Source organism: Hydractinia symbiolongicarpus, chromosome 7 (assembly GCF_029227915.1).
Source record: "Hydractinia symbiolongicarpus strain clone_291-10 chromosome 7, HSymV2.1, whole genome shotgun sequence".
Lineage (NCBI taxonomy): Eukaryota > Metazoa > Cnidaria > Hydrozoa > Anthoathecata > Hydractiniidae > Hydractinia > Hydractinia symbiolongicarpus.
Window position 1 is genome coordinate 10423951 of NC_079881.1, and position 27618 is coordinate 10451568.

Sequence of the window (27618 nt, forward strand, 5' to 3'; positions counted from 1 at the left end):
TATTATGTGTTTTAGGGTTTTTTTTCTAGATTGATATAATATGAGAATGATATATGAAATGTACAACCCAAACTGGTTTCAGGGAAAAATACTGACTTAAAAATGTTATCATTTACTATATGTACTCCAAGAAGTAGCACAATGAACCTTGCAATTTTATTTATGATATTTATAATTCCTCCGATCCAGACGCATTTTCGTCACAATGCAGATGACGATGATATGTTAAAAAAACAACATTATTCAAATGCAACTTGTGTAAAAGAAGATTATAATTCAACAATGATCATGGTAAAGAATATGACTACAAATGAAATTGTACCTACGAATGTCAGTTTAAGTCGGTATTGTCATTGTCCAAATCCAGGAAAGAACTTATATAATTTTTTGTGCAAATGTGAGAAGCCAAATACTGTTGGTTCAGAGTCTTCTAAATATTACATCGATAGATACAATTCCATTAACTATATCTGTAACTGTTTAAAAAGACTAAATGACACTTTTTCAACAGAATGTTGGTGTTTTAACACAGAAGATCAAATGTTCAATTTAACATGTCATCACTTCCCTCATCCAAAAAAGGGAAAAGATGTTATTTTACTTGGTGTTTTAATACCGTACACCCTTGGTGATTCTCACCTTACATCATACTACAGTGGGAAATATTATGCTTCGGCAATGTATTTAGCTATAGATGATATAAATAACAACAAAAATCTTTTACCCAATCACAGGGTAGAGATAGTTTGGGCTGACACCATGTGTGATTGGAAAAAAGCTGTCACACTTCAAATGGGAATGATACATAATGAAAGTGTTGATGCATTTATTGGAGGAGGGTGCCAGGGATGTAAAGCAACAGCTCGTAATGCTGGTGCCATTAATGTTCCCATGATATCACATGTAAGTCACAAATTTAATTTTGTGTGTGTATTAAGTTTTGGGACTTGTTCTTGATGCCTGGCCTTGATTATAGGCACTTAACTGCTATTGCATAAGCTTTGAAGTACTATATTTTTGTTAATTTGTTTTGTGGAATAAGCAGCTGGCAGCCTAAAATATTGCAATTCATTAGAAAACCTAGCATTCCTTTTGTTCATGAATTCTTCAAAAGGTCTTTTGTAAAAGGTGATGAAAAAGAATATAATATTAAATATTTTTTATCCAAAATTGTATGAAATAGAAAGAACAATATTACAAGCTTTGTAACAAGCAATCAATTTTTAAAACAAATTAAATTACCATGGTTTTAAATAATTGAACATCTATTAATTTTTTACAATCAAAGTTTCTTTTTTTAGTTTAACATTTTATAGCTTGCAATATTAAAAGCATAACACATAAAAGGGAATCTTTGTTGAAACTGTATTTAAACACTTGCAACATGTATATATTTAAAATGTTGTTTTAAACTTTTGAACCTTTTTTGAATCTTTTTAAAAAATCCTCTGACACAACTACCATTAACATAAGTATCCATTGTAATGAATACTGGTATGGATACCTAAGAAATTTTTATCATATTCTTAAACTGGTAGATTGGCTAAGGAAAAAATCCACTTAATTCAATGTTTACAGAAATATAACTTTGTTTGCAATAACATGCAAAAAAAGGAAATTGTTTTTAGGAAACTAGGCTGTTACCACTATTTTGTACAGCTTAAAGTGCTGATAAAAATCTGCAGGATCATATAAATTTTTGGCAATTCAAATTGTATCAGGATTAATTTTTTATGATTCACCAAGGACCCCTCCATACACATATTTTTTTTTCCCTAGAAATTTGTTGATGGTGTCATCATTTCACCCAAAGCATATTGGGTAACTCAGCCTTAAGAAACTTACCAATAAGTGTAATATGATTGCTTTTTAAATTTTAATGAAACATTTGATGTCAACCTGATGTTATAACATTGACGTAGCGTCAAAATAACTTATCGTTCAGGGATTAAGATATAGAAAAGTGCATATCCGCATTGCCCCTTGCAAACACATTAAATTATTGTGCTATTATAAGAGATTTGTTCTCTATATATACTATTTTTTTTCCATTTATTTGATGCTGTTAGAGCTAACTTGTGGCAGTTGCTGTACCACTGTCCAATTTTCCATAAAAGGCATCTTTTGCAAGCAATGTTCTTGTTTTTTCCTGCATTTTCAAATGTTGTGATAGTTCTTGTAATCAGCAGTCTTTTGTATATAATACAGGCCAAAAATCCAAAAGCAATAAAAATTCTCTTTTCATAGTGTTATCACAGACTCATGCAAATCTTTTGCTGATATATTAATGAAGTTTACACCATATGTCCTTTTGTTTTTTATTAGATTGTCTGTAACCAACCAAAAACCTATTAAACTTTATATGACATCGTGGGAATGTCTGATACCATATACCACATGTGGAGATAAAGATAAATCTTGAGTACATTATCAGGAAAAATACATGTAATTGTAAAATAAAACATGATAAAACACTGTCAGATTAAAAATCTCAATAAATAATGTAAAAATATGTCTGGGCTTAAAATATTAATTATTTCATTTTAATTTAGAAAACCAAGCTAAAGTTGTATAAACCAGATTTGCTGTCAAAAATATATTAAATAAAAATAATAATCTTCATAGGCATTAAATCAAGGAAAATTTTTAAAATATTATAAACTATCTAGAACATATAAACCATCTAGAATTTGACATAAAATATTGAGTTTTTAACAAAAAACAGAAGTAAGGAATCAGCCAGTATATGTCCTCAAAACTTTATGCTTAGTTTTGTAGTATTTTAGGCACAACAAACTTATAAATCTAGGATTTTGCATTTCCTTTAATTGTGCAGCGATTTTGTTTGTATTCATATATCCTATTGTGCGTCTCTAATAAAAAAATGGTGGTGCTGTTTTGTTCTACTTGCTTGCATTATAAATTTGTTTTGTGAGAATATATTTTAAGTTTTTTATTGTCTGTCTGTTTGTTTTTTTTGTTTAGTTTCCATGTACAAGATTTAGAGTATACTGAAAGAAATAGAATAATAAAGTATACACATCACCCAATTTTTTATTTAACTTTTCATAAAGTTTTAAACTTGCTGTTTGAAATAAAGCTTTGTAATTCACTTGTCTATCTAAGATTCTTGTTTCTAAATAACTAAAGTAAGATGTCACTGTAGGAATGATTCATTATTTTTAAAAAGTTAATTAATGTTTAATTATTTTATAAATCATTACAATTCGATGTGAGGATACCATATACCCTTTGAGCTTGACTTTTAAAAAAAGGAAAAAAAAACACTGTGAATTAACTACACTCACCTTTTTATAATAAACAGAATGTACTTGAATAACAGCATTGTAGAGAAGGCTACCTGGTTTTTTGGCCAGTGCACATAGTAATTAGTGTCATTATGGCGTCGTAGCTTAGTCGTTACGACTCTCTAACTTTGCGCAGGAGATAACAGATGTGCATACTTTACATGACTAGCCTCACAAAAATCAAGGGGTATACCCTGTCTATTATTTTAAGGAGGGGCCAATGCATTTGTTTTTATTTTCTTGTTTTGACAAAATCATGTTACCCAAGTTGTTTTCTTGGCCTTTTGAAAGCACAAGTGAAGTGTTCAGGCTATCATAAATTAAGAACCAACAAAATTGCGCATGACATACTATACAAGCACAAATGGGTAGAGTGCTCTGTGATGTTCTTTGATGATAATATGGATTTCTTATTATCTCCAACATCGGTATCAATTTTTTATTTTAAGAATTTTAAAAAAAGACTGTCTCAAAACATGTTAAATTTTATAAAAACAATCTGTTTGAGTTGCCGAAATTTAAAAAAAATCAAAACATTGTTTGTTTATCTAGTCTATTACTCCTTAAATAGCCATACAAACAAACAATTTCAGGTTATTTGATATAAGTGCTGTTGTTTTTATTTCAATTGTTAAAATTTGAACTAACAATGTTTTTTTTAAACAACTAGGACCTCAGCTATCTGAATAAATAAACTCAAAGTATTTTATTAGCATTAAGCTTAATTTTAGACAGGTTTCATTTTTATGTAATGTTGTTGTTTACTGTGTAAATTCTACGGGCCTTTCAAAGAAAGCATTCGGTCAATTATGGTGACATATGCTTGCTGGTATTTGTCTTTTGCAATTTTTTTTATTTTGAAATAATATATGTGTTATGATATTTTTGTCTGTTTAACATAAAATTTCTCTATTTACCAACAAGGTTTTGACCTTATCATATTTCTTGTGGTTTTTATCACAAGTTGGAAAAGTAAAACTAAACAAATAAAAACTGAAATTAATTTTCTTCCCATTTTGACAAGAGGTTTTAGACATTTTAAGTATGTGTAAAACCAATTCAGGAAACATGTCTCTATCTGCAAAATCGAGGTTGATCTGCCACCTTGAGTCATGCTCTATATGTGGTGTGCATTTGTTATAAAAGTTTTTGGCACAGTTGTTATAACATAATGACGTACAAAAATATTATTTTCAATGCAGGAATCCCTTTATACAATTGCATTGATGTGAATACTATTTTGCTGTTTAAAATTTTTAATGATAACATCTAAAATTCAGCTGGGGCTGAATGTGCTTATTTTTTATACTTGCTTTAGCCTCAAATGTTATTATTCGTAATTCTTCTGAAAAACAGGGAAATATAATTATATACAACTAAGAAAAATATAAGACTTTAGAAACATATATATAATGAAAACCTATCTGAAAAAAGTGTTTTTTAGAAGCTTTACACTCACAGTATTTTGTGATCAATGAAGGCTAAGTATGTCCTTTTATGTTTTTAATATTTAGCAAAATTTCAACTTTGTTCTTATAAAAAGCATATTGTAGGTAAGCAAAGTAAAAAATATTTATGAGAGTTCGAGAGCGGAGTGCAAAGAATCTTTTATCCTAGATTGTTCTAATTTCATGGCAAAGTTCTTAGTTTTAAAACCAAAAATATGAGCCATGAGCTTTTCTTATTTTGTTTTCATTTTTCAGCAGCATTCAAGGCTTATGTTTTTAACATTGTTTACACACTCAAGACAACTTTCGTGCTTTTACATTTTACATTCTCACTTGTGATATCCATTTAGCTTCCATTCCTTTTTGTCCTGTCCCTTCCTTATTTTTTCATTTCAAAAATTCCATGTAAAACTAGGAAAGAAGTGACACTGTACAGCAATTGTAAAGCTTTAAATGTCTGACACAGAAATTGAATCACAAGGATTATTGAAACTTATAGTCTTGTTTTAATTACTCCACACCAATATATATATAATGACAGTAACTGTGTAACAGGCAAAGGTGATCAGTTTAATTTCATTTAAATATGTTAATACATGAATCAAGGTGAGTGAAGCTGTGACATTACACTTATATTAAATTACACAAGTTAAGGCCTAATAACTTGGAATCCAGTAAATAGAACTGATCTCAACTTCTCACTGGGTAACTAGAGGCCACCTGGGACTGAAATTAGGCCAAGTCACCATGGACCTGCCAACTTGTTTCTTAACTAGTGCTATATGCTTACTGTGTCCATGTGTGTATGGCTTGCAAATTGTAATATATTTTCCCATTTTGCTTCTGTAATATCTATGAAACATCACTTAAACTCTTTTTATTTATCAAAATATTGCTGTCAATAAAGATTGATGTCAAATTTGCTTCAGTTTTTAGCAAAACATTGCTGTCAAAGATTATTAATAAGATTATTCAAGCCATTGTGTTGCACTTATATAACATGTAAACAGTCGAACATTAAAAAAAGTGATATCTTATATATAATATTATGCTGTGCCTGACAGGCATAGTCAATGTAGTCAATGTTTTTTTGAAGTTGCAAAAAATGGATGTGGCAAATGCTAATCAACAAATTAACCATCACAACATCGTTAACAATAATTTAACGTTGATAGCTTAATTTAAATTAACAAAGCCGTTACAATGCACTTATTAACTGGTGGAAAATACCTCTCCTGTGTGGGTAACTAGGGACAACTTGAGACCAAAATGGGACCTGTTACAGAACATAAAAATTGATGACATCATCAAAAAAACTTTTAAACCTCAATATTTCTGCAACCGTTCAACAAAATTACATGATTTGTTGCATTTTTGTAAGCAGTGTTTCAAGAGTAAATGAAAATGAATGTTTGTGTGTTGTTGGGTCATTGCTAACATCAGCAAAATTTTTAAACCCTTAGAGCATGATCCTACACATTATTTTTATTACAGTTTCATACTCTCTACAATAAACTTATAGTAGTCTATAGGTCATTACTGACAACGTAGAACTTGATTAACATATTACTTTCGTTTTTCTTCAGTGGATTTTTCAACAAGTCAGGGAATTTGTTTTAAGTAACTGCGAGGAACTCGATAGTAGAGTTAATGGGTTAACAAATTTCTAGATATAATCTGTTCATTTTTTAAAAAAGAATTTTTCTCCTATAGATGGACCATTTCTTATTGCATTTGGGTCTTTAGTGATGATTGTGTATGAAATTTTTTTAAATCAATTACATTTCAGTGTTCCACAGGGACAAGGATTTTTTTAAACTTTAAAAACAAGATAAGAAATTAGTTTTTAAAACGTTTTTATAAGTATATTATATACATTTTTCAACCCCATGTATTTCACTAAAGTTGCCTACACACCTGATTCATATATTAGCTTATTTTGTTGCAGGTCACAACATTTTACCCAACAGTGAAAAGAGGATGTATGTCCACAGGAAAATGATGAAAAAAAATTGTAACTTTTTTTCTCTATTAAGAAGGTAAAAAATAGTTAGCAAAACATTTTTTAAAGGAGTGATTCAAATCTTTTCTCCTTTCAATCATCAACATATAGGCTTCATTAATAAAGCATTTCAGGGTCTTTATAACTGGTTTTTCGTCCTTGGTGATTGGAGAATTGTTCTATTAAAATTTGCATCTTAGTGAAGTGACAATGTATTTAGTACATTATTATTTTTATGAGTATAGGGTATGTTTTTAAAAGGATATAGTTGATACGGTTAAAGGTTAATAATGTAATGTGCAATGACTAGTAGCATAAACAACAAGGTCACTTACACTTCATAGCAAAGAAAAATTTAATATGTGGTTTTTGCTCATACTCAAAGCATGCTATTAGAGGAAGTCATGAAATCTGTGTAAAAAGAAATTTCATGAAAAAAGTCATTGTAGCCACATTTTTAGTGGCGTTCTACTTTTTTTCATTTATATGTCTGTTTTTAAAAGAGCAGGATTTCAAAGTTATTTTAATTCATTTTTTAATTTATTTAGGCAAAGCATGTTATTCTCAAATCACTCTGTATTCATTACTTCCAGTTTATTACAATTAAAATAAACAGGATTAGCAGGCTTAACAAAATTAATCATGTAATCTCTTAAATGGTCATGTTCATAAATCAATGCACTATTGTTTCTTAAATTTTATTATGATCTAATGATTTTATGAAATATAGTTGTTTCAGGCACCTTGAAACGTGGTGTTAATAAGAAATAAGATTTTGGCATTTTTGAGGTAGAAATACAACATTTAAAATTACAAAGAACCTGATAACCTTTCATTGTAAATTGTCATTCTTCAATTTGGTGGGTAGAACAAAAATGGCAGCATAGCCGCTGTGAGATTTTCTGGTACCATTTAAGTATTGCAATTACAGGGACTTTCCAAAGATAGAGAAAAATTCTGTTTATTCTTGTGAAGATGTTAATAAATTCTTGCTGTCAAATATTTTGTTTAATCCTGGCATTATTAGTGTTTTGCAGTCATTTTTTTTTATTGGTGGATAATCTGTATTAAAGTACAGAACAATTTATGAAAGATTAATATATAAAAGAGCTTACTCTTGCTTAAAAAAGTATAAAATAGTCTGACCCTTGGTTCTGTAATAATATCCTTATTGACATATTCTTTAATTCAATTTGGGAGATTGACATTTTTATCATGAATCTAATAATAATCTAATATAATGTGTGTCTGAAAAATTCACATTTTTATTATCTATATAATAATATGCCAGTTCTGTGTCTCTGTAACAGGCAAAGTGGATGTGTTCATTTTCTATTAATGTTGCCGAAAAATGCATGTCAAATATGTTAAATTTTTTGACGTCAATAACACCAATTTAACGTCAATATGTTATATTAAATTAATGAAGTTGAGGGCACTTTCAGGGCAAATAACTTGGAAACGAGGTGGTGACGTTAATAATTTTTCAAGGGACCACCTAGCACCAATTTGGGTAATTTTCCCAAACATGGGTCCCCGAATCTGTTTCGGAATGGACAGGTTATTGACGTCATCAAAAACCTTCAAATCCTAATATCTCTGCAACCGTTTGTCAAAATTACATGATCCTATACATTTTCCTGATCAGTGTTTCAAGATCTATACAATGAAGGCAACAGGTATACGAATTTCTTAAAAAAAAATTTCGGGTTTTGATGGGCCATTGCTGACGTCAGCACAATTTTTAAGTCCTTATACTCCTTAGGCGTTTGTCGAAAACATATGATCCTATACATTATTTTGATCAGCGTTTTAATCTCTACGCATTACAGACATAGAATAAATAAAACTTCGCCAATTTTTTTGGTACCTGCACTGCTGACGTCAGCAAAAATCTAAAACAACATATTTTTTTATTGTCCTTCTGCCTAAGTGGATTTCTCCACGGGCCTTATTATCGACTAGTGAATCTAATAATAATCTAATAATAAGTTATGTATGTGAAAAACAAAAGAGGTGTGTTCATTTTCCTTTCAATAAACTAAGCATATTATGTTTTTTGCATGTTCCAGTAATTTTAAAGTCACAACTCTCCTCAGTTAGCCAGATATTTTTCAACAATTTTTATTTTCAATGTATCTTGTCTTGGGTATGCAGTGTAAATAGTTTCAGGGTGTCCGCTCTGTCAGAAATTATAAAAATATAGGTCAGGGAAATTTGTTCTTTTTATATGTCAGAAATTCTAAACTTTTCATTTTAATTCAATGTTCCCTAATTTCAGTTTTTATTTTCAGCTTGTATTTTTTTCATTTTTCGTTTATTTTTTCTTTATGTAGTATATTGCAATTTTTCTTCTTCCTTAAACAGTCAACTAATTTATCAGCAATAACTATAGAAAAAGTAGGGAAGAAAATTGTCAAAAAAATGTCAGGAATGTAGAAAAAATCAAGGTCAATATTTAAGTGGATGCCCGGAACTTTATTGTGGCATTAACCAAACATTGTCAGTGTAACAAGCATTCTCCAGTCACATCAAATTTAGATGTAACTTCCATAAAATAGATATACATGGTCTCAAAACATTAAAAAATCCAGGACTTCTGACGGGTAAATCTAGGTTGTAAGTTGATTATTATTGTCATGAACAAACAAAAAAGCATATAAATACGGTAAATTTCAAAGTTTATATTTTTGCTTTTCTGCTTAGTTACAATTCTAAAAGGAATTATGATGTCACATTATTCCTTGTTGTGTTTCCTTACAAATAAAAGCAACTGTCTTATTATTTAGATGTGTCTTGATTCTGAGCTTTCAGAAAAGGAAACATATCCAACATTTGCACGAACAGAGCCAATCGGGCGTCAGTTAACACCTGCAATCCAAGAGCTGTTAAGATATTTCAAGTGGACAAAATTTGCAATGGTGGTTGAAAATTCCACTATGTATAGACGGGCACATAAGAATATAAAAGAGAAGTTTGCATCTCAAATATTAGCTACAAAATATATACCTGCCCCTTCACAGTATACTTATGAATATCATTACCACAAAGCTGTTGAAGATATGAAATATTTGTCAAAGAGAGCTCGAAGTAAGTCTAACTTTGCACAAATGCAATGTATTGTTTAAAATGAAAGAAAGATGCAGATAGAAAAAAGAGCCTTTGAAAACGGGAATAAAAATTCAAAAGCTAGTTCAAAGTAACTGGTAATGCTATAGCTACATATTAATCTGAATGTTTTATGTTTTACCTACCTCCTAATATTACCTTTACCCAATTCCTAATTTTGAAACAAAAACAAACAGATGTACAGCAAGCATGATAATATAGTTAATCTGCAGTATATATACATAAATAGTTAAATACTTCATTTAAGAAAAAAACACAGGGATATTACTTATAATATATTTTACTTTTGTCCACCAAATGTAATTTTACCACATGTTGTAAGACATTTTTATTGATTCAGTTTAAGCTTAAGAACATATTTGATGATTGATTTTTGACCCAGAATTTTTGTGTTGAAATGCTTCTATTTGAAGCACATTAAGTAGGCTCTAGAAAAACAGTTTCTGTTTTTCTCTTTGATATTTTTTATTCACGCAGAAAATTAAGCATGTGAAATATCTTGTATGCCTGGATAGTTGTTGCACATGTGTGTGTGTGCATGCAATTTCTATTCCTTACATTTTTCTTCACCTTTATCTTTTCTAGTTATCTTGTTGCTGATGAGTGTCCGTGTTGTCAAAGAGTGTTTAATAGCAGCTGCTGATCTTAATATGGTTAATGGAGACTATGTGTTCCTTGCCTTTGAAATTGATCTATCTGGTGGAAAAGCACGTCAAGAACGCACATTCAAATGGGCAACTGCTGATTTTGGTAATTTTCGAGGTCAATAAAAACACTTAATCACTAACCTTTTTATTAAAGTAAAATACCAAGCATAGAAGGTAAAAAATCAAAAGATTAAAATATGAGAGAAGCTTTTCGTAAAAACTATTTACATCATAAGTCTCTATGTACAACTATATTCTTATAATAAAATCAACCTACTTTTAAACTTTTAACCCTTCATAATTATTCCATATTATTACTCTACGCAAACCGGAATTATATGATCAGGTAGATCACCAATCATTGTCACTTTTTCGCAATGGGATTACCTAAATTTACGTAACTTAATCGTGATTTTAAGTACTCCCAAGTGGAATAATTATGAAGGGTTAAAAGTTTAAAAGTAGGTTGATTTTATTATGAGAATTTAGTTGTACATATAGACTGATGATGTAAGTAGTTTTTACCAAAAGCGTCTCTCATATTTTAATCTGTTGATTTTTTACGGTCTATGCTTGGTATTTTACTTTAAAAATGGCGTGTTATTCCTTTTCATTTACTAACCTTTTTATTATTATGTTTATGCTCATAATATTAATACTTCACATCAGAAACATGCATGTTTGTATACACCAACAGAACATCAGGGCAATGTCTTAATAAAAACAATAGTTATCATTTCCATGTTGTTTCTAAAAACTCCTAGTACAGATATTAATGAATTTTTATTTAAGGGCAGGGGATTTTAAAGAAGAGAAACTTGGTTTTTTGTTTCAATATCAACCCAGGTCTGTTCTCCGAAACATAGATGCTCTCAAAATAGGTTATACGTCCTGTCCACAAGTGGGTAAAACAATTATCAACCAGAAGGCTTCATGGAGGAGTAGTACCTTTTCTCACCTAAACAATAGTTTTTTTAAGGCAGTATCAGTACCAAATATCCATTTCTATGTTCAATTGGAAAGTCCTGGAATTTTTTTTTTTTTTTTCTGTGACTGGGCCTGAAAAATTTGAACCATGCAGTTTAAGGAATATGTTTGGTTAGTATAGTAATGTGCATTCATCTTTCAATCAAATAACTTACTAATTCCTTTTTGTTTTATGCTATAAAGATAAAGAAAAACTACTCAAAAACATTGACATTTCAAAAAACAATAGGCATGTCAAAGGCATTGCATGTGTTTTGCATAGTTTATTGCATAGTTTAAAAAACTATGGGAATAATTAATGTTGGGTTATTTGTTGTTTAGCTAAAGTAGAAGATCCAAGGGACAACTATCAGTCATTTATTAAAAGAAGTAAAAAATTGTGCAAAGCTTGGGAAGCAACTTTGCTCATGATGACCAAATTACCAAAAGAAACAACACTTACCAGTAACAGTACTCTAGCAGATTTCCATGATCGTGTACGGATTGGAATGAAAACAATGTTTAATGTCTCAGTTTACCATGGGATTATAGATAACACTAATTACTCAAAACATCACTCAAAGGTATTATAGCTCTCATTTCCATTGATGGTTTACAGACCCATTAAGCAAGATGAGGTGTAGAATTATGTTTTATTTTAAAAAACTTATAACCACAGCATAATTTATCTAAAAATTATGTGTTTTGCACAGGACACCTGCACTCTCCCATATGTGTGCCTTGTACTTGAACTTGTGTGACATGGTTCCAAATGGTTAACTCCTCTTCTTTTCCTATGGCAGAAAAGCTTTAAAAGGTTATGTTGATGCCACTTCAACCCTTCTAATTTTTGTGAAATTGAGATAACCATTTTTACGAAGTTCACAGCTCTAAGAGAATCTGTGTGTACATTCATTACAAAAGCCTAAAAGCTAATTATTGTAAGGAAAATAAATTTGTTTTTATTCACAGCCTCCCACTTATGCTCAAAATTTGTATGATGCCATCATGTTTTACTCAATTGCTGTTAATGACACCATGAATAAGGGTCAGGATTATCACGATGGATTGCAAGTTATTGAAAATATGAAGAACAAAGTTTTTTCAAGTACAGTTTATTTTTTAATTCTTCACTTTGATTAGAATAATATGTTTTAGTCTTTGGTTTGTGAGGTGTACTACAAAATAATAGGAGTCATTGCATTTTGTCTTAATTTTCTGGAGACTTAAGATTATTTATGACTTTGTCGTTCATGTATAATATTCTTTTTTTCTATTGGGTCATTAAAACAAATAAACAAACCGTTTTTTTAGAATTTTTTTTAATGCAATTGCAAACAACCCAAATGAGTTTGGACAAGTGGTGGCTTCCTGGGCTTTCATCTAATCATTTCTGTTATTGAAGTACATTATGTATCAGATTATCAACACCATATAAGACTGCTAATTGAAGTTGTACATCAATGTAACATTTACATTTAACATTGTTTTTACATGGAATAAATGCATTTTAGGTATCCATGGTTATGAGATGTTTTTTGATAAAAATGGTGAAGTTCAATATCCCTTTCGACTTCACCATTTTGGAAAAAAACGTAAGAGTTGTCGTTATTTTTTGATTTGTCTTATGCCGAAGTCACATTGTTTTGTTTTAATCAAGAAAGTTACAAATGTTTTACTTTGTCATTAAGTACTGTCAAAAGTTAATGGTAAACATTTGACTAATCCAATATAGATGTAATTATTGGAAGATACTTAAAACATTGGGTAATAAATGCAATGTTGACAAAATAAGAACTAAAGGTTAAAGTAGTTAGTCTGGGCCGACAACAAATGATAAAGACTGAAAGCAAAAGTTCACTTGTTTAATGCTTTTTTTTCTAGTGGTTTGCTATCCGAATAATCAAAAAACATTTTACGCAGAGGGTGAAAAACCTTTGAATTGTAACAACACGTCAGGTTTGGAGATGGTTCTAATAATATAAAAAATAAAATTAATATTAAGTTTTACACTCATCAAAGAACGGATCTTTAAAATCAAGGATGTGCCTGTAAACAATGATATAAAAAGGATATATATCGTATATCAACCGTTAAATGTGTTACTACACAAGTTAAATTATTAAAATTGGAAATATTTTGATGAGTGTAAAATATCTGAAAACATAGACAAAATTAACCAATTAAAACTTAACATTAACATGCACAAGAATATATCACTTCCTGCATGAAAATATTTAATACCATTTAACCGCATGTTCATGCACTGTAACTAGATGGTGACTGACGATTTACATGTGCCGACTTTAATAACATGCAGAAACCAACTAATGGTTCTATGACAAACAAATAAGATGAATCCAACTTAATTGGGCCTGTGGTTGTTCCACAGGCCCAAAAATAATAATCTCAAGCAAAAGTTTTTAAAAAATAAAAAGAAAACCAACCCGCATTTTCTCATCCCATCTCGTGAAAGCATAGAAATGGGCATAGAAAAAAATGAATGATCAATTTTTTGTTCGTTGAATATCAGTCTATAATTAAACTAAACAAGGTGAATCAATAATGTTCCTTTTAGACCACCGTTGGTAATTCATTCTCAATAAAATTATTTTTATTTTGCCGACTGACCGACCATAAGCTACTATCGACTTCGCCCATAGAACAACTAATTACGTTGGAGTCGCCTAAGAGTTCATAATACAGTGCAATTATTTTTATTATTTACCAATAACCGACGTTATTTGGCATAAAAAAATATTTCATGTTGCACAAGACTACAGCACAAATAAGTGACCAGAAGGAAGGATAAGCCTTTACACTTTAACCCTTATTGGTCTGGGGTTTTTCAACCAGCACCGTCCCTGCTTCTCACCCATAACTTTTGATAGGTTTACCAAATATAACCAAATTTGACACAGTTGCAGTATTTCATAAAAAGGAAGAAAATGGTAGCTCTTTTTCATGAAGTCATCAAAACTGTGAAATTTATCTAAAAAAACACTTTCTGGCAAAAATGCATTTACTTCAGTTCTAGAAGCAATTTTAGTGTTAAGAACTAACACAGTCTAGGTGAAATTGAAAAAAGTCATTACTATACCTGTTCAACCTATGTTAGCATGGAAAAAGGACTGAAGCCTATGGTGGAAGTGGTAATAGTGGTGCCGGTGGTGTGGTGGTGGATGATGATTTTTAAGTTTTTAATAGACCAATATCTGGATTTTTATTTAAAATCCCCTAAATTAGGAAACACAGTTGTACAACGATCCCCTTTGGCAAATTAGAGATATGGTGTAAAAATCAAATTTTACAATAATCCTAAAGGAGGTTATTGTTACACCAAGGAGAATCAGAATCAGGCAGAATCCATCATTAAGTTGATGTCTGTTCTTTCGAATAGAAATTATGAACCAATTTCACTATGGATTTCTTCATTAGCGAACGGTTCTTATTTAAAAAAATATAAATCAGCTAAATAAAAATGAAGTAAAATGTTAAAAAATGGTGCTGATTGTGTTTGATATAAAATTAAAATGTTATTTACCAGTTAAGCTTTTTAAAAAACCTAATATGTTTGGAGTTTGTTGGTTAATATTGAAGTATACAATTCAGTCCTATTTGAATGTAGCCAGCCCATTTTTTGGCCTCTATAAAATTTTTATTCTCTGTCAATTTGAATATTTGATAAATATAAAAAAAAAAAATTCAATTAACTTGAGTGTTTAGCTTAGCAGAGGTGTACTATGGTATAAAGCGAAGCAAACAAGAATAATTTTTTACCTTGTCTAATCAAAGTGTAATGCAGTTATTTTAAGGTTAAATTAAAACTTAATGCAAAACATAAGAGTATTTGCCAAATTGCATGTCAAGATCTTTATGTTTATTTGATGTAAAACTGTGGTGTTAATGAATGGTTTTATATTTTGTAGCTGCTGGTCGCATATGTGCGTGTTACCTTACCCTTTCACGTAAGTGTTTCCTAATTAACCTTATCCATGCAAGAATAATTAACAAATCCATAACTCATATAATACACATAAATAATAATTTATCTAAACAGCTAGTCCATTTCCGACAGACAATGTTAGAGAAACTGCTTGAAGAAAAAGAGAATTAATTTCTAGTGAAGCATTATTTTTGTCCAAACATGTCCAGAGGAAATTGACTTAATGAAACATTAATTAACATTTTTTTTTAACTGATAACTAACAAAATAATTTCAGTGCAGTTTAATATCATTTGTGTATTTAACAAAATGTTTTTAAAATACTGCTTTTGTTTGCGAATCATCTTTTGAAGAGATACTAAGAAGCTAAATTCACCAGCCATATTTTAGACTTTATGTTTTACTTTTTGAAATCATAGGTATTAATGATATAACTGTACTGAGACTGATGTAACATTGGACATTATCAAAGTTCAACATTTTAAAATAGCCACAAAGCGGGCAGAAAAGCAACTCATTTATCTGATAAAATTGAGCATGATTCAAACCTGTAAGACACTTATCCACAGACTTTTTCAAAAAGAAAAAAACGAAATTTTTTTAAATATTTTTTCCTTTGTTTGGTTATTTATACAAGTGAGAAGAAAGTAAAGTACTAAAAAAAGAGAATTTGTGTAGACAAAGTTTGAGTTGTTTGAACCATGCTCAAAAGACCACCGAAGACCATACTTAAACTAACCAACATAACAGTTACAAATATTAACATGTGACAAGAACTTTAATCATGTTAAAAGTTAATTGACTAACAAATCTCAAACTAGGAGCAGCACCTTGCACCTTGCACCTTTGCACTTGCACATTAACACTACAATGGCAACTTTCATCGCAGAAACATGTCACATCCAATTGTGATGTGTCATGTACTATTATATGGACACTGGACAGACAATTGCACAAATCTCTCATTGTAATACAGCTGCCATTCTATGTAATTTACCGAACGTCTGCACAGAATCTTAAATAATTGCATGCTTATCCTAATTTACACATGCATGTTTAATTCCATAGCACAATAATCATGACCAGCAATGCATGTTTGTTAACAAATTATTAATTTGCTTCTGTTAGATGCAATGTTTAAGCATAGATGTTTTTTGTTTTGTTGTGAAGAGTCTTATAATACAAACTGTGAAGAGTCAATGGCAAATGTCTAAACATTGAACTATCAAATAACTAATATTTATCTTACAGTGTATTTTTTCCAAAAGAGTTGATGCTATTCTGGTAGATATTAGCTGTACTTGTGATTCCTATCTTTTACGTATTCTTCAATTTATTTGAATGTAATTGAAGTAATTGTACAAGGAGATGAGTCAGCTATAATCAGTTTAACATCATCTTGTTTAAAGTTGCTACGAATTGGATGTCTTCCTGTGTATTAAGTGACAATAACTTAGACTAACTTTTCATTTATCTGTTGTATCTTTTATTACTCGCCAATACTCCATGTCGTAGCTCCTTTAAAGCCAAAGAGAACTGATTTGACAACTGCAGCTCTTTAGCTTTGTAGCCTTTTTGTATGATCATTTGCTTACCTTTATAAACAATCATGAACATTGTAGTGTGTTAAATCGTTCTTTAGGCTTTTCTTGTTGGTTTGTTTGTTGTTGTACGTGTTTTTGACTTTTTGTATATCTTCTTTGTAGCCAATAACAGATGTGAGATTCCTTTTCCAAAGATGGAAGCTATAGGTGATTTGGAGCTAAATCGAGAAAATGTAACAGTGACTAGCAAAAATGGCACTGTAAGAATAGAAGAGGAGTGGCAATTTGAATATAAACCTATAGCAGATGCACCTATGTATTGGCCAAACGGTATGAGTCTTAAAGATATCAAGGATGAGCCAGAGTGTGGCTTTGATGGAAGTAGATGTGCCAAAGAACCATTAAAGAGTGAGTAATTTTAAAATTTTTAAATGTAAATTTATAAAACCTGTCTTGATCAATGTTTAGCAGGCTTTGTGATAGTGAACTTCCACTGAAACCAATGCAACCTTTTTTAGTAGAAAAAGGTCTGGTGTAAAGTAAGAAAATATTTATACTTATTGTTTACAACCTGAAAGCATACATGCTGCCATATTATTAAACAATGAAAGACTTAATTTTTATTTCCTAAATATCGCACTCAGATCTCCATGTAGGTTTTAGGAAATATCAAAACGCGTGTTCCTACCTAGTCATATAAGACAAATGGCACATAGTTTTATGGAGTTTATGTATCAGGTGGTTGAAAAATAATACATATCTAAATTTTAGGTAAAATTATACTTGGCGTGGCTATTGCCTTGACAATTGTTGCAGTGGTTTTGATCATTATACCAATTGTTATGGTGAGGTAAGATTTATAGTTACAGGTTTGTATCTAGATTTTGGTAATTACAACTAAGTTAATAATGTACCTATCAATGTTTATATTAACTCCTTATTACTTATATCAAGATTTCAAAATAATAATGCCAGTACTATGATGTCCTTGAAAAAATCCTAGTAACAAATTCTACTATCAAAAAGTTAAGATAACATCAACATGATGCATTTTTTGAAATTCTGGGCAAATCGTTTGAACTAATTCTTCAACTTCGACAAAAAAGACACCCAATCCCCCATCTTTATTTCACAAATAATTACGAATATGAAAACACACATAATCATGCTTGCAGTAAGAAATATATGCACAGTAAGATTTTTAATATGAATTGTGAATTTTTAACCAAATTTGAGATCATTAAAATGTTCCTAAAATCATTTTGTAAACAGAGATAACCACATCAGATTGTAAAACGTATCAGCCAAGTCTTGGTCATTTCTGAAACCATATGCTGTCCAGTCCTGAAGCTAGATAGATTATTTCATTCTTATTGATCCCAATTATGTTGATTCAATTGGTTACCAATCTACCATCCTTCTGGTTTGCCAAAATAACAAGATTAAACACAAGCATTGGTTCATTTACTTTTAAGTTTCATTTGATGTCTCTCTTAGTTGTAAAGCCAATCAGCACTTGTTATATACATTTTTTATACCTTTTAGACAATATAAACTGGAACGGGAATTAACAAGTCAGCTGTGGAAGATACCTTATGATGATTTGTTTTTCAGAGATTTTCGATCTTCACAAAATTCGTTGGGCAGTTTTGTTAGTGTCTGTCTTTTCTTTTGTTCTGAATGGCTTGTCAAATTTCTGATGTGGGCCACCAACTTGCATGGAATATTGGTTGCCCACATCAGAAATTTTGCAACAAAATAGCCAATCTGGCATTTTAATGTCATGTGACAAGCAGTAAAACTGCAATGGTTTACTTGTAATCTTTAGGGTGGACAGAGTTACAACAGTTATGGCACAGATGTCATGACTAGACAGAAGTTCACATGCGTTGCAATATACAAGGGAAGTTTTGTTGCTGTAAGGAAACTATATAAAAGAACTGTTGAATTAAATCGAAATGTTCTCATGGAATTAAAACAGGTACACACTTGACTATTTTAGTGATTCTAATAGCAAGGGCTAAAATAACAACAATAAAACAAAAAAAAAAATTCTTTACAGAGTTTTACTTACTCTGCAAGTACCTGTAATATAACTTTGCATTTTTAATAAATCCATAGTAAATGAATTTGCTATGATCATATGTTCTTCTTATGTTCAAACCCAAGCCGAATGCAGTTAAATTATGTTAAGATGTTAACTGTGTTATTTATATTCATAAAATAGTTTTTATTTCCCTGTACATAGAACTAGCCTGTTTGCACAAATAGCCAAATTGTGTTTACTATTTTTTTTAAATGAAAAAACTTCTTTTGTTGTTGTAGACAACAAACGTTTTTTATTATTCAAGCAAAAATGGAAATCGTAATACGTGTTGAGTTATTTATTTATAGCAAATTTATTATATGACTTTTTTTGCATTGTCAAGCAACACAAAAAACAATTACACAAATGTGGTAGTCTGTTAATTGTGACGCCAATGAATAAAAATAACACAGAGATAAACGTTTGATTTAGATGCGTGATATTCGGCATGATAATATTAATCCATTTCTCGGTGCATGTGTCGAAACTGGTAATGTGCACATTGTCACGCAGTATGGTGTCAGAGGAAGTTTGCAGGTATTACAATTTGTTTACCTAATTATAGTTGTTGTTGTTTTATAAGGATGTATAAATTGATTAATAACTACACAAAGATTCATATTGTGTTGTCATTAATGCGGCTTGTACAGCACTTTGTATTAGGAATAGGCTCTTTCTTTTTAATTTTCTTATTGTAAGAAAAAGAAAAGTTTACTATCACATCAACATTATTTATCAGATATGGAAAATGCGAAAGTAAATTTTATGAATATCATTCATCATTGGAGGCTTTTTGACTGAAATATTTGTTTAAATTTTACCCTTTTTTTAGTTAGGTATTGTTTTTTGTAGGATATTCTTGAAAACGAAGACATTAAACTGGATACAGTTTTCTGTTTATCCCTTTTACATGATATTGTCAAAGGAATGCAATACCTGCACAGTATTGATATAAAGTCACATGGCAATTTGAAGTCGTCCAACTGCATCATAGACAGTCGGTGGGTGCTAAAGGTGACTGACTTCGGCTTGGTTGAATTTAAAAGCAAACAAGATCTGTCGCACATTGAACCTCATCAATTTAACCGAAGTAAGTTTTCTTTTTATGGAGTAGAAAGAAAACTTATCTCACCACAGATACCAATATGAGTATCTGTGATGTTATTGGTTTCTTCTCTTTTGTGTGGTTTTGCATTAAATTAAGTTAGCCAGGCGTTATTTATATTCAATGATTGTTGTGGTTAAAAAAAAAACGTTTTTTTTAATTTGTTTATCTGTTCTTACATTAAGGTTCTTTTTATACCTTTTTTTTACTATCTACTTATTTGGACAGGCTTGACAGCCACATTAGATATTGCTTTTACAAGTGATATAGCTATGCAGTATAAAATATCCACTTGATCAGAAAGGCGAACTTTTAAAGGGCGATGAATGTTAAAAAATATTTTAAAGATTTTCATTCAAGAATGTAGTAATATGTTAACGTAATTAGTCTCTAAAAATGATTAAAATGCTTAATTTGTAAACAAAAGTAATAACTATGGTTTTTGATGAAAAAGCATTCAATTTTGTGACGTTACTTTTGCAGGAAGAAAGATTATAGTTGCTACTGCTGCAACCAAAAATAATGTTAAGTTTTATTCAAAGCTTATCCTATCCCTTGTATATTAGCAAATACAATTTTTTTTTATTTAAAAATTTTATGAATTTTAACCCATTTACTTTTTTTTAGATTTCAACTTATTTATATTCTTTTTCTTTATTGATTAGTGCTATTGTATAATAAAACTAATTTCACTGTTAGAGAGTGGTTACTTTACTTGATCAACTTTTTGTGAATAAAAAATGTACACATGCACATGCACATATTAATCTAAAATGAAGAAAAGAAACATCAAGTAGGAGACAAGGGCATGAAGAATAAAAAATATATCTCACCAGTAAAAGATGTAACACAAACATGCAGAACTGTATTTCTTTTTCTTGTAAAAATTTAGACACAACTAAATCTTTCTGGGTCATGTTAGGATGTGGCTACATTTATAGTTTATTTCACACAAATAGTATATTTACTTATAGTATCATAACTATTAGAACGTTATTGTAGTTTGATATCAACATCATCACCATCATCATTGGCTAAACGTCTGTTTTCCATGCTAGCATGGGTTGGACCTTTCAATCTGATGTTACATCTAAACTCAAATTCCTCTGCATAAGTTTGTCTTTATTACCTCCTTTCAAGTCTTTTTCAGTCTACCCCTGTTCTTTGTCCCAGGAACTATCAAGTCTCTACACTTCCTTGACCAATTATCCCCCTCCATTCTTTCCAAGTGTTCCAACTTACTCAATCTTCTTATCTGGATAACATCTTTAATGCTACGGATACCTAGCCTGTTTGTTAGCTCATCTGAACTCTTTCTGTCTCTCAGACTGATCTTACACAAAAACAAAACAGTTTTTTACTTTATTTTCAGAGGTTCCTCCAACCACACTAACTTTTAATTTTTATATCAATCTATTATCTCTCCTGCAATAGTGATGTTGCATGACAATATAAACTATACAGCAACCATAATCAAATGGCGACGAATGTAGGATGAAACAATTGGGTATTTTAAAATCAAAGTTTTAAAACTAAATTTTGATGACATCAGCTATAAGCTGCCTACAACAAAAAAAATTATTTCACAGATTTAATAACCTGTTACAGCCATTGTTGTTATTATGTGTAATGTGTAACACAAGTATTGTCTGCCTGCATGATTCAGTGGTTAGCAAACATTAATACTCCAAATTTCTATAACCTGCATGTTTTGTGTGTGTCTTTTAGTAATTGTGAGGCTGATGTTCCTCTGCATATTTACTATGAACTTATTGTTTTTATAGATTTGTTGTACAAAGCACCAGAATTGTTGCGTTTAAGTAATCATCCAGCTCGTGGAACACAGAAAGGTGATGTGTACAGTTTTGCGATCATTACCCAAGAATTTCACACACGGGAAGGACCATGGAGCACATCATATTTAGAACCAAAAGGTTAGTATTGGTATTATATTTAATTATTTAAATTTCACATACAGTATTTGCTTTATATAAGTGTTTATATATAAACTTTATTTGGATACACAATTTTATAGAAAGAAATAGTGGATAAATGTTGTATAAATGTAACTTTCCTACCTACCTTGTGTTTAGATTTGTAAAAAAAAGATAAAAAGAATGTTTATGTATTTTGTATTTTGCTTTATGATATGTAAATTATGCTAACTAAAAAGTCTTTTTTAAAAACTACTTTATTTCAGGAAATTAAGGAGCCAAAAAATTAGAGATCACCAAATTTACATAAAGGAAATTATCATGAATGTCTATAACAACCTATAAAAAATAATTAAATTAACACGATTTAGTTTAACTGAATTACAAAAATCATTAAAGTAACTCCACTCGAATGCGCAAATATATTTATCTGGACAACACAAATTTTGAATATTCATGTTAATTTTGTGCTTCGTTATTTTCCTGGAATAAGGTATTAAAGAAGTACATGTGGGGCGCTATCATTAAATAACTTTGTCATAGTTTTGCAAACTAAATTCTTGTATACCTTTTGTATTTAAATAACCTTATGTGTACTCTGCATTAAGTTAAAATCACTCTTGTTACCACTGTTTTTCCCAATTTAGACATCGTTCAGCGTGTAAAAAAAGTTGAGAATCCACCATTCAGACCACATGTCCCACAGCTCATTGAAAACGCTGAGCAATTACGTGATCTTATGAAGCGTTGTTGGGATGAGAATGCAGATGAGCGACCAGCCTTTCCTGAGATTAGAAAAGAAATTGAGAATCTGATGAAACGAAATGGATTGTGAGTTTTGTTTATAATTGTTTTTTTAGTCGATTGAGCTGGTACATTTATATTGTTGCAATGTGAGAAATATTTATTTTTATAGAAAAACAAACATATTAGATAACATGGTAGCCATGATGGAAAAATATACAAACCATCTAGAAGAAGTTGTTGAACAACGTACTGGGGAACTAATCAGTGAAAAGCAGCGCACAGAGGCACTATTATTAAGGATGTTGCCTAAATCTGTGGCACGACAGCTAATGAAAGGTCAGGAAGTTGAAGCAGAATCCTTTGACGAAGTAACAATCTATTTCAGCGATATTGTTGGTTTCACATCATTGTGCTCTTTTAGTTCACCATTGCAGGTACGTGATATTACCTGTAGAAAACCAGCTTTAGATGCTACTTACCTAACGTATGCATAAAAAAAGTAGCTCTTCCGCAGGCTACTGTCTGCAGAATGTACAAGTGATGCCTCTTGCCAACTTTGTATAATGCCCAAAATTGTCATTGTCTATTTTAGCAAGAGATTTTAGTTTAAGTGACATGATTTCCGTTTAATGCAAAAATCAAAATCAATTTTTATATTGTGAAACATGTACATTACCAATGTCACATTGGCAATCTTAGATTTGTTGCTGCAACAACTGGAACAGGCTTTTGCGTGCCATGGTTCACTTCTATATATATTAGCCTTGTATACGCCCCTTGCGCTGAGAAGTCTGATATATGATCTAAACACCAAATAGGATTTTGATTTGTGTCTGTTGAGCAAATTGAAGTAAAGGTATTGTAAACCAGCTTTAATAGCTTCTTTAATTATATCTAAAAATTTTTACTTAAAGCAGAAAAAGCCAATTCAATTTGGCCAGCAAAAATTTAAGAGGCATGAAACAAGCAAACTAGTGCTCCAATTTTTTCATATCTTTTTTTATGATATTCCATTTTGTTTTTATAACATTTATTTATTCCTGAAGTTGGAATAAATATCCTAACTGGTTTGAAATTATGGCATAAAAAGTCACCCGCAACTTTATTGGGTAAATATGGCGCAATTCAAATCTGACGATTTTTAGCTAGATTATCTTGAGAGAGAATTGCTCTGCATATAAGTTTAATATTTTTTGTCACCATGGATGCGCTTTAATAAGTTACCTACATGCCTATTTTTTTAGGTGGTATCCCTATTGAATGACTTGTACACCCTCTTCGACAATGTGATTTCTCATTATGATGTGTATAAGGTATGTGAAATGAGTTTTTCCTGTTAGTCTGTTTTTCACCTCCTTCCCAATCTTCCTTTTTACTTCTCATCCATTTTAGTTATTTATGTTGTGATAGAGCATTGAAGTTTTTATGGTTGCTTACATGTCTGAGTATTTAAGTGGACTCTATGTTTTCAAAAGCATCTTGGTTGAATAAAAAAGAATTTTGTTTTCTTTAGATGTTTATAAGTATACATAAAAAAGAACATGTTAAATATGTCATAGTGTAGTTATATTGCCTGTTAGAAAACCTGTTTTAGTTCACTACTAGATTTGTTGCTTTTAGGTTGAAACGATAGGCGATGCTTACATGGTTGTATCTGGTCTACCAATCAGAAATGGCCGTCAACATGCCCGTGAGATTTCTGCCATGGCGCTGCATATTCTTGCTGCAGTCAAGACGTTCAAAATAAGACATAAACCAGATCAGCCACTACTAGTTAGAATAGGCTTGCATTCCGGACCTGTAGTTGCAGGAGTCGTTGGTACAACCATGCCAAGATATTGTTTGTTTGGTGATGCTGTTAATTTTGCATCCAGAATGGAATCAACTGGTGAACGTAAGTTTTTGTTTTGTTTTTGTTTCGGAAAAAAATATTCAAGGTGTAGTTCATTGTTTTTTTTATTATTTGTTGAAGAAGTGAAAAATGTTGATTGCTACCTTATGCTACCTTAACAGGAAAACAGTTTACAGGAAAAAAAATTTGTGGAACTTATTTTTGCAATTTTGGACCCTGTTCACAAAACTAAATTAGGCAAAATACACGTGGCAAAAGTTGATCTATTGAATAAAATAAGTTTCATATTCTTTTAAAAAAAACTAGTAAAGTTTGTATTTAAACATTTCATACTTTATGTAGTTAATCTTTAACATAAAAAAAAATCAGAAAAATTGTTAGTTGCTAGTCTGTAGCAAAATCGCAAAAATAGTTTCTGTGAAAATGTATTTTAAGTAAAATTTCTACACTTTGGGCATTCATTCTTCTCATCATTGCTCTTGTAAATATGAACTGCGTTATCTTTTATCAGCATTCAGATATTTCAAGTCATCTTTTTTCTTCAGTTTTCTCCGAGTCTTCTTCTCGAGCCTTCTCCATTTTTCTCTAAGCCTTTCTCTAAATGCAAAATGGCTTTCTCATTCGAATATTAATATTTATTCAAATATTCAATTTGTGTGATGTTTCTAAAAATAAAAAAATAAAAACCGTTAGGTAATTAGGGATAAAGATTTCCACCAGTGTAAATATTAATGTGTCATTCAGCATTACATTCTTCGCAAAACAATGTACTAGTATTGATGAAGAAGAGAGTTGTTTGCTCTGGTTAATACTAAATTGTACCAGTATTCATAAAGAAGAAAGTTGTTTGCTCTATGGTTATTGGTAAACTGTGGAGTAACAAATGCATTCATCCCTTATGTTGCTTAAAATTGTTAGTATTTTGCGGGTCTGTGCAGAGTCCTGAAAACGTCTTCAAAGAACCAAAAAAGTTATTTTTTCAATGTATTTTTTAGCCTTAAAAATTCATGTCAGTCCTGCTTTAAACGATATTTTACAAACGCTTGGTGGTTTCACAACTGAAGAAAGAGGAGAGACATTTTTAAAGGTATTTTTACATTATAAAAACGCCATCTTTGTGTGCCTAAAAGGGACAAATGTGATTTACACTGTTGTTTATTCATTCTATTTTTCTATCAGCCTAATGATTATTACAAAACCTACATTTCCAGCCAGGTGTTAATGTTCAAAGATTCAATATTAAGTTGTTTTTTTCTTACCATAACATCAATTATTCCTTTTAATATTTTGAATATACTGTCTCTTTATGACCAGATTCTGATTGGACTCTCAGTAAAGAATAGTTACACAGATAACATTACTTGTGCATGTTTTTTTTTTATTTTTTTCTTAAAATTTTGAACTTATTTCTTATTAAAGAAAATTATGTGGAATTATTTTTTAGAATTAACATTGTTCTTTAGGGTAAAGGTAATGTGATGACATACTGGCTCACACACAGTGAAGAATCACTTCGGGTAACCAAACTCAACTCTCTTGGAAGCAACCCATTTTACCAAATGAACGTTTTGCGCAACTCTCCTTCAGTACGCCGGAAATTTATAAATCAAGTGAACAATACTCCTAATAGCCACAGAGGCTCACCAATTGCTTTAGCACCTGCGTGGGAAAGAAATAATAGTTTGCGTGGCAGTTTACGAGGAAATTCAAATCATAATAGTAAAGACTACAGTAAGGAATTTGGTAAAGAGAATGGTGTTTTAAACGGGGAGTTGGAACCACTCATGATGCATAACATGATTTCATGATGTTTACGAGGTTGTATTTTTATCGATATTGATAAAGCTGAAGGTTAATTACAAAAGGGTGGAGAATTGTAATGTTGAAGGTTATATTTCAAATAGAAAAGAATTAAAGAAGTGTTATTGAAATTGAGGAAACGATTCCTAATTCAGAAATAGCTTTTGTGAAATCATGTTTATGTGAATGTAAAATACACGATGTTAGTTGCAAGCGAATAAAATATTTATTAGTGAAAATACTCAAGAAGTAACAAAAGGACAACTTACCAATGGTTATATCAAAAGTATATACATGTCTAGTAAAAGAAACAATTTTTCAACTCTCCACATTTCTGTTTTATTGAATGTTTGTTTGCTATATTTTTATGTTTCTTGTTTATAGCTTCTTTCTTTGTAGAAAGCAGAACTTTGTTAGTGACGTTATGCAGTATAAACTCATATTTGAAGAGTTGCGGGAGTCGCATTATTCTCATCCCTTTTGTTTATAAATCTTAGTTTAATCTCCTGGATATTTAGTATTTTATATATATATATATATATATAAATATATAAATGTGTATAATATGTATTTTTTTTGCACATGCAATCTTTGCAGATTAAAAAATAATGAAAAATGCTAACTAAGGGATTTTACACCAATTTACTGATCAAGATGGGTTTAATTACTGAGTACACAATCTTGTCTCTAATTGTATTATATTTGAACCTCTATTTGCTGCTTCCTACAACGTCAATATGAATAATTTTTTTTATAAAACTCTCCCTGTAATGATAAACTTCGCTCGTCATCACGGCAGTCAAATTCATGTCGGTCAACCCTTAATTTCAGCCAAAGCTATAAAAATCAGGTTTTTCAACCTATCTTCACAAGAGAGGTGTTTATGTTTTTTCATCTGTGCTATAATTACCTCCATTGAACAGCTGCTTTATTTGGTCCGCAAATGTAAACGTTATGAGAGGCTTAACTGTAATTTTTTTCAACGATCTCTTCATTATGGTTAAAATTTCACTCATTTAAACGTTTAAATATTTTATGTTGCAAGTTATTATATATAAATATTAATTTTATTTTTGATACCCAATAAATCTTGATTCATATTTT

The 27618-nt window shown here is 30.5% G+C and overlaps 1 protein-coding gene across 4 annotated transcripts; it reads left to right on the top strand.

Annotated features, from left to right (window-relative positions):
* LOC130648891 (atrial natriuretic peptide receptor 1-like) lies at window positions 1–27617 on the top strand. 4 transcript variants are annotated; one of them, XM_057455011.1, is made up of 20 exons: window positions 1–903; window positions 9548–9848; window positions 10473–10637; window positions 11843–12084; window positions 12473–12608; window positions 13015–13095; window positions 13385–13459; window positions 17153–17398; window positions 17762–17840; window positions 18536–18641; window positions 18819–18971; window positions 19509–19613; window positions 19929–20166; window positions 21966–22115; window positions 22763–22946; window positions 23032–23296; window positions 24107–24175; window positions 24483–24756; window positions 25710–25801; window positions 26178–27617. In XM_057455011.1, exons 1-20 carry the CDS (start codon window positions 103–105, stop codon window positions 26520–26522), a joined length of 4107 nt encoding a protein of 1368 aa, XP_057310994.1. In that variant the 5' UTR covers window positions 1–102; the 3' UTR covers window positions 26523–27617. The 4 variants fall into 4 exon arrangements, with proteins under 4 accessions (XP_057310994.1, XP_057310993.1, XP_057310995.1 ...); XM_057455010.1 differs by having other exon boundaries at window positions 2–903; window positions 10473–10649; XM_057455012.1 differs by lacking the exon at window positions 13385–13459 and adding an exon at window positions 15430–15468 and having other exon boundaries at window positions 2–903; window positions 10473–10649.
* The last annotated feature ends 1 nt before the right edge of the window (window position 27618 follows it).

Coding starts and splice junctions, on each gene's coding strand:
- LOC130648891 (XM_057455010.1), top strand. CDS start 103: ATGTTATCATTTACTATATGTACTCCAAGAAGTAGCACAATGAACCTT. Junction 19,614..19,928: donor GTGTCAGAGGAAGTTTGCAG/GTATTACAATTT, acceptor TGTTTTTTGTAG/GATATTCTTGAAAACGAAGA. Junction 25,802..26,177: donor GAGGAGAGACATTTTTAAAG/GTATTTTTACAT, acceptor ATTGTTCTTTAG/GGTAAAGGTAATGTGATGAC.